Here is an 8,227-nt window from a genome sequence, read left to right on the forward strand (position 1 = left end):
TGTGTACTTCTACCCACATTGGTTGGTAGATGATAGCGGGAGATGTCAAGCCAGGGATTAATCTGAGGAATAAGGTCATAGACAATGCTGCTGAGGCACAAGTCAAATACATGATGTTGCGCAAAAGGGCTTTCAAATATGAAGCCAGGCATTTGGAACAACATAAAGTTGACATGGAAGCAATCAATGAGTTGAAAGGAATCACTACTAAATCAATAGAAATGGTTGGAATATTTTGAGCAGGGGTTGATGGAGCTTGATGGAAAGATGGGGAAAAGGATCTCAGACTGTCAGAATGCAGAAGGCAACGAAGGAGGGCATCTAGCAAGGGCTTATCTGCTATTGGACATGCGCGACCTGGGGAACCTGATAGATGGAGCCAAGAAGGCCAAGCATGGAGAAGGTCCCTCTGGGACCAAATAGATTAGGAATAATGTTTTATTTGCTTTCTAGACTCGTTTTAGACTTTGATTGTAATAAGGCAAATGCCATTAGTAACTCTTTATAATTATTGTCGTTTTAGTAGAGATTTGGTCCATTTATCACATTAATGAAATGACGCAATTATTGGCATCAATTTTCTCCAAATCTATATGTCGCTTAGTCCTACCTCGGGCACAATGAGGTCCCCAAAATTAGGACACGGATTTATAATTCCGCAAAACGTGTTTAAATACTGCAAATATCCTCTTAATAATCCTTACTGACTTGTTTACCTTTTGCTTTCTTTTCTTTTGATTATTCCCATTCCCTAAGGTTGGTTCGTGCATACTGGCATCATCAACATATCATACCAGATCTAGAGGTCCTCCACCTCCTCCTCCTCCAAGTGATCCCAAAAACAAAGGAAAAGCCAAAATGGATGATATGAGCGGTATCAGAAAAGACAATGCTACACATGCAGAGAATGTCGAAACTTCAGATGGTCGGAGTACTCCGGCACAGAACGACTTGGTCTTACGATTAGAACAGAAAATACTGGAGTTACAAGGGGAACTTGAGCAGGTCCGGAACTTGGCAAACCTTTTCCTCACCCTAAATGTCCCCGACATCAATCAACAAAACACCCAAAACCCAGCACCTCCCCAGAACACACAAAACCAACATCCGCAGAATCCCCGCACCTCATCAATATGCCACACCTCCTCAAAATTCCAACCCTCCGCCAGTACCGACCCCTACACAATATCATCATCATCCAACCCAGTATCCACAAACCACCACCTACCACACTCCTCAAAACGTACCACAACCTATAACCGATCCCCAAAACTCAACCAATGACCACTACTACACCTAAATTCTTGGAGTCCATCAAAGCAACCCATATACGTGAAAACCTTACCCCATACTCTTCAATAGACCCTGTACATACCGGAGTTCGCCGAGAAGGACCTGCTCATCAAGAACATGGCGGAGGAGCTCAAGAAACTTACTGGCCGAGTCCAAAGTGTCGAAGGGGGTAAAGGTGTCGAGGGTTTGAATTATGAAGATTTATGTATTCAGCCGAACGTAGAATTGCCAGAGGGTTACAAACTTCCTAAGTTCGAAATGTTCGACGGGACAGGTGATCTGAAGGTACATTTGAGAACATATTGTGACAAGCTCGTAGGGGTTGGCAAAGATGAAAAAATCAACATGAAGTTATTCATGAGGAGCCTCACTAGAGACTCCCTATCTTGGTACATCGGTCAAAACCCAAAGAAATGGGTTAATTGGGTGAGCATGACGTCAGATTTTATGGATCGGTTCAGGTTCAACATAGAAAATACGCCAAACGTCTTCTACATTCAGAATCTTAAAAAGAAGCTGAGGGAAACTTTACGCGAGTATGCTACTTGGTGAAGGTCGGAAGCTGCGAAAGTAAGGTCAGCATTGGAAGAAGAACAGATGAATAAGTTCTTTGTCAGAGCTCAGGATCCGCAATACTAAGAAAGACTGATGGTTATTGAAAACCATAAATTTTCTGACATCATCAAATTGGGAGAAAGAATAGAAGAGGGGATTAAGAGTGGAATGGTGACAAAGTTTGAAGCGCTCCAGGATACAAAAAAAGCCTTGCAGTCAGGCGGTATTTCTAAAAGTAAGGAAGTAGGGGCAGTGATGGTGGCCCAAGGGCCAAAGTCTCCTGTCACATACCAAACACCCCCACCCACATATCAGCCTTCACCTCCTAGATACCAACAACTTGCCGCCACTTACCATACTTATAACACCCAACCAATATACTACCACTCACCACCAACCCGCCAAAACTACCAAATACCTAGACCAAATTTCGACCGTAGACCGCCCAGAAAATACACCCCAATTGCTAAACCCATCGACCAATTGTACGAGAGACTGAAGGCTGCCGGTTATGTCACTCCCATTCCCGCAGTTGCTATGGAAAATTCCTCCCAATGGATTAACCCAAACAAGACATGTGCCTATCACTCAGGCATGAAAGGTCATACTATTGATGAATGTAGCACTTTGAAGGATAAGATCCAGACATTGATTGACACCAAGGTTATACAAGCAAAAGAGGTTGCACCTAATGTCCATAACAATCCTCTCCTGGATCACAGGGGCGAGGTGGTAAATGTGATAGAAACTGATGAAGAATGGGATCCAGAAGGGTCAATTGGACTCATTCGTGAAGGGGATAGTCCTAAAATACCTCAAGTCACTCTCACACCCATCGTGGTACAGATTCAGTCACCTATTGAGGTTGAAGTAGCCACACCAACTCCGCTTGAGGTTGAAGTAACAACGCCCTCAGCCGCGCCAACTCCGTTTGAAGTGGAAGTGACCACACCCTTCACCGTGACGATAACACCCACACCGTCCTTTAAGTCCAATGCTATACCTTGGGACTATGCTGCAGAAGCGAGAAGGAAAGGAAAGGCAAAAATGGAGGAAACAGGTGCAGCAAAAGGCATGATTAGAACTGGTAGGGTTTATACGCCCGAACATTTGGGAGGAACAAGTAAAGAAGCCGCTTCTAAGCCTCCTATCATTGAAACTGGCCCGGATGATCTTTGGAGAAAGGTGCAAGCAAGAGAGTATTATGTGGTTGATCATCTGAACAAAATCCCTGCTCAGATATCCATTCTATCACTACTGCAGAACTCCGAGGAGCATAGGAATGCGTTGATGAAATTGTTGAACGAAGCCTATGTACCCAATAACATTACTAGTGGGGAGATGGCCAATATGGTAGAACAGATATTGGAAAGCCATAAGATCACTTTTCACGAAGACGAACTACCACCGGAAGGATTGAGTCACAACAAGGTACTGCATATCACAATGCAGTGTGAGGACAAATTCATTGCCAGGGTTTTGATAGATAGGGGTTCAAGTCTCAACATCTGTCCATTAACCACTTTGAAGAGGTTGGGTAAAGGTTTGCATGAGATACAAGCAAGGAGTATGAACGTGAAAGTATTCGATGGGTCCCAAAGGGCCACAATTGGGGAGACCAACCTCTGTCTACAGATGGGCCCGACCTGGTTTGATGTTGAGTTTCAAGTATTAGACATATCCGCCACATACAATTTGTTGTTGGGACGACCTTGGATACATGCTGCTGGGGCTGTGGCCTCTACTCTACACTAGTCCATGAAGTTCGAATGGAATCATCAGGAAGTAATCATCCACGGGGACGGGAGTAACCCCATTTACACTAATCAGACTATTCCGTTTGTTAAGAATAGAAGGAAGTTGGGTGGAGAGACATTCCATCGCATTGAGCATGTCAACGCGATTGAGAAATATAAATGGCGCAGTAGCAAAATAGAGAGCATATTGGCATGGGCAGGGTATGAACCTGATAGGGGTCTCGGTAAGAATCTTCAGGGTATCACTAAACCAATACAGCTAAAGTGTCACGACACAACCTTTGGACTTGGATATCAGTACACATGGCAGGAGTATAACGATTGGTCACCGCCATGGCGTGGTTCTTATTACCCTCTTGAGCAGCCGGTACCACATTTGAGCCAGTCCTTTCATCAAACCGACATGATGTGGGGATCTGAAGAAGATGAAGTTCTAGCTGGCTTAAGGAATCTATTCTTGGAAGATGAAGATATGGACTGCAGTGCAATAGTCGAGGTGGAGGAGGAGGAAGAGGAGGAGGAAGGCCTCGTCATTCAGACAGTGGAGAAGGGAGTTGTTCTTAGAAACTGGACTGCTACACCATCACAGGTCCGTCGAGTTCCTGGGTAGCCGAGCAATTAGCATCATTTATTTTGAAAGCAATTTTATGAGCATCTAAGACATTTTCAGTATTTTGCTTTAAGCATATTTTATTTTGAAATAATTGCTCGAGTCATCGAGCCATACTTGTTTGACGTTTTCAATATTTATCTAATGCATTGTTATTTTAGTATTTATTATTATTCTTTACATTTTTTTCTCTACAATATTATTATTACCTATCCCGATGAACTTACGACTGTGACATGCAATGAGACAACGCAACATAAGGATAATGATTCAGAGGATCTGGAAGAGGATATAATACTTGAGGAAATTATCAGAGAAGTGAAAAACTTTGAAAACAAGCCTAACTCCAATTTGGATGAGACCCAAACAGTTAATTTGGGAGATTCCGAAACAGTCAAGGAGACACATGTAAGCATTCCCCTATCACCGTCAGATAAGGAAGATTACGTCCGGTTCTTGAAGGAGTATGAGGATATTTTTTCATGGTTCTATGATGATATGACCGGTTTGAGCACGTCCATAATGACTCATAAGCTACCTACCAACCCTATGTGTCTACTTGTAAAGCAGAAGCTTAGGAAGTTCAAATCAGATATGAGTCTGAAAATAAAGGAGGAAGTCACCAAGCAGATCAAAGCCATGGTTCTCAGAGTGGTTGAATATCCGACATGGTTGGCTAACATTGTGCTAGTTCCGAAGAAAAATGGGAAAGTCAGAGTGTGTGTCGACTATCAGGACTTAAACAGAGCAAGTCCCAAAGATGATTTCCTGTTGCCCAATATACACATACTGATCGACAACTGTGCCAAGGATGAACTCCAATCCTTTGTGGATTGCTTCGCGGGATATCATCAGATCTGGATGAATGAAGAGGTTGCCAAAAAGACAGCCTTTATTACACCATGGGGAGTATATTGTTACAAAATGATGTCGTTTGGCCTAAATAATGCTGCAGCCACTTATATGAGGGCTATGACAACCGTTTTCCACGACATGATACACAATGAGATAGAGGTGTACGTGGATGACGTCATCATTAAGTCTAAGAGAACCACAAATCATATAGCAGATTTGAGGAAATTCTTTGATAGACTTCGAAGGCACAACCTGAAACTGAATCCCGCAAAATGTGCCTTTGAAGTCCTTGCTGGAAAGTTGTTAGGGTTCATCGTTAGCCGTGGAGGAATTGAGCTAGACCCGTCAAAGGTCAAGGCTATCCAAGATTTTCCACCTCCGAAGAACAAGAAGGATGTGATGAGTTTCTTAGGGCGTCTCAATTACATCAGCCGTTTCATAGCACAATTAACTATGATCAGTGAACCGATTTTCAAAATATTAAAGAAAGACGCTGCAACAAGTTGGACCGAAGAATGCCAGAAAGCCTTTGACAAGATCAAGGAATATTTATCCAAACCACCTGTTCTGGTCCCACCAGAACCTGGGAGACCTCTGCTACTCTATTAATCTGTACTGGATGGGGCTTTCGGTTGTGTCTTGGGACAACACGACGAGACAGGAAGAAAGGAACATGCCATATACTATCTAAGTAAGAAGTTCACACCCTACGAAGCACGATATCCTTTGGTGGAGCGCACCTACTGCACTTTGACGTGGATAGCTCAGAAGTTGAGACTCTACTTCTGTGCCTACACCATATATCTCATATCAAGAATGGATCCGTTAAAATACATCTTCTAGAAACCCATGCCTACTAGAAAGTTGGCAAAATGGCAGATACTACTGAGTGAGTTCGACATCATCTATGTAACTCAGAAAGCAGTCAAGGGACATGCATTGGCAGATCACTTGGCAGAAAATGCTGTGGGGGGAGAATACGAACCACTGAAAATGTATTTTCCCGATGAACAAGTATCATTAGTTGCAGAAGATATAACTGAAACCTATGACGATTGGAGAATGTTTTTCGATGGAGCTGCAAACTTCAAAGGAGTAGGTATTGGAGCTGTTTTGGTATGAGAGACATGTCAACATTACCTAGTATCCGTAAAACTTAGATTTCCGTGTACCAATTAAAGCTGGCAAGTGGGCCGGTCCAGGCCCGAGACCGCGGGCCAAACGGGTTAAACGGGCTAGGACCATATGGGCTGGGTTTAGTGGGCCTAGGCCGGTCTCATAGGCCGGTCCTATGCTTTTGGCCCGCCAGGGACCGGGACCGGTCCCTTAGCGGGCCAAAAGGTCCCAACAGCTATATTTAAAAAAAATATTTTTTTTTAAAAATAAAGCCGTTAGGCTGTCAAAAATAGTCGTTGGCTATTTATAAAATAGCCATTTAACCCCCTCCCCCCCAACTTTATTTTAATCACAAATTTTTTATAATTACACTTTTTCCGTATTTTCAACTATAAATACCCCAATTCTTTTATTTTTCTTACAAAATCATCAATCTATCACAATCTCTCTCTAATTTTCTTCTATAATTGCTACTATTGCTTACTTTGTTGTTACAATTCGTGAAACAATTGTGAAGTTGGTGAATTGAAGTCTTCAACGATAATCAATTTTCAACAAGTTGTTCGTCAATTCGGTAAACTCGTTTCAACTCTTAAGTTTTAATATTATAGTTTTGTTTGTTTTATTTATTTTCTATTACTTTATTAATTAAGATGGCTTCCTTAAAAAAACCTTTTGGTAAAAATAAGGGAAAATCCAAGAGTGACGAATCTTGTGCTCAATCTGTTCCTCCTCCACTACCCCGGGCTCCCCGAACCAAACTCCATATCCGTCCTACACCTGCTATTCTTGATAGCGATAATAGTTTATTACAATTAACTGAAAGTCAATTTTGCCATAATATTAGAGCTGGTGAACAATTAGACTATGAATTAATGAATGCTCTTTATTCTAATCTACTATTGATGAAAATGATGACGAGGAAATAGATTTTGATGAAACTCAATCGGATGATGATACACCAACTAGTCCTGCTCCTGATGTTAACCCAACTAATGATAACCGTGATAATCCAAATGATGCCCCATCTGATACTCCTATTACTACCCCTACTTTTTCTAGACAACCTAGCAAACAGACGGAAACATCTCCATTTTTTACTCGACTAATTCCAGAAAATAAGGCTAAGTGTAAAACTTATGGTACAAAGTTAGTTTTTAAATATTTTAGATCGCGTGGGTGGGGGGTGGGGTGGGGGAAACTTTGGCTAGACACATATTGAAACACCCTCAAGATAAAGTGAAATATCTTCGTCTAAAAGCTTTGGCCGAAGGGAAAAGTCTACCTACTCCTAGTTAGGTTGACCCTAGTACCGGTTCAAATCAATTTCAATCGGGAATTAACACTGTTACCGGTGGTATTTTATATTATGATCCAAAAAATGGTTGGGAAGAATTGGCAAAAAAGGTAACTGTTATGTGTTTACCCTATAGTTTTCCTTCTGACCCTAACTTTGTGCATTATATTAGAAATTTTTTTAATCCTACTTATAAGGGTTTTCCTCGCACAACCGTAAAGAGCGATATTTATAAATATAAACATGAATATGAACAATACTTGCGCTATTTATTTACTCATATAAATTATCGTATTGCTATTACAACCGATATTGGTAGAAATGGTAACGACTGTGATTATCTTACTGTTACCAGTCATTGGATTGATGAGGATTGGATAATGCAAAAGTGCATTATTTCTTATACAATAATTAATTCACGTCACACAGGGCAGTTTATTGCTAGTACAGTTACAGATATTTGTAGATATTTTTGCATTAGTGATAAAATAATATCAATTTCAATGGATAATGCTACTAGTAACACAAATGTTATAGCCTTGACGCTAAATCCCGCATTTAGTGACATTTTTCATGCTAGATGTATTTGTCATATTTACCATTTAATTGTGGGTGATGGTATGAGAATTTTAACTATTGAAATTGAAAAGGTTAAAATGGCTCTTAACTGGCTTTTTTATTCAAACCGTAGAAGTATACTTAGAGAATATTTTAAAAGATGCGATGAATTTGGCCTAAGAGAAA

General features: G+C 41.2%; 3 protein-coding genes across 3 annotated transcripts; all 3 read left to right on the forward strand.

The window, feature by feature from the left end:
• Window positions 1-1,410: 1,410 nt before the first annotated feature.
• On the forward strand, window positions 1,411-1,845 carry LOC138902205 (uncharacterized). The gene has a single exon (XM_070190045.1). The coding sequence runs from the start codon at window positions 1,411-1,413 to the stop codon at window positions 1,843-1,845; it is 435 nt and encodes a 144-aa protein (XP_070046146.1).
• Window positions 1,846-1,941: 96 nt separating this feature from the next.
• LOC138902206 (uncharacterized) lies at window positions 1,942-3,603 on the forward strand. Its single transcript, XM_070190046.1, has one exon. The coding sequence runs from the start codon at window positions 1,942-1,944 to the stop codon at window positions 3,601-3,603; it is 1,662 nt and encodes a 553-aa protein (XP_070046147.1).
• Window positions 3,604-3,606: 3 nt separating this feature from the next.
• LOC138902207 (uncharacterized) lies at window positions 3,607-5,679 on the forward strand. The gene is made up of 3 exons (XM_070190047.1): window positions 3,607-4,194; window positions 4,477-4,932; window positions 5,071-5,679. The coding sequence occupies exons 1-3, from the start codon at window positions 3,607-3,609 to the stop codon at window positions 5,677-5,679; spliced, it is 1,653 nt and encodes a 550-aa protein (XP_070046148.1).
• The last annotated feature ends 2,548 nt before the right edge of the window (window positions 5,680-8,227 follow it).

The sequence above is a fragment of the Nicotiana tomentosiformis genome, chromosome 12 (assembly GCF_000390325.3).
Source record: "Nicotiana tomentosiformis chromosome 12, ASM39032v3, whole genome shotgun sequence".
Lineage (NCBI taxonomy): Eukaryota > Viridiplantae > Streptophyta > Magnoliopsida > Solanales > Solanaceae > Nicotiana > Nicotiana tomentosiformis.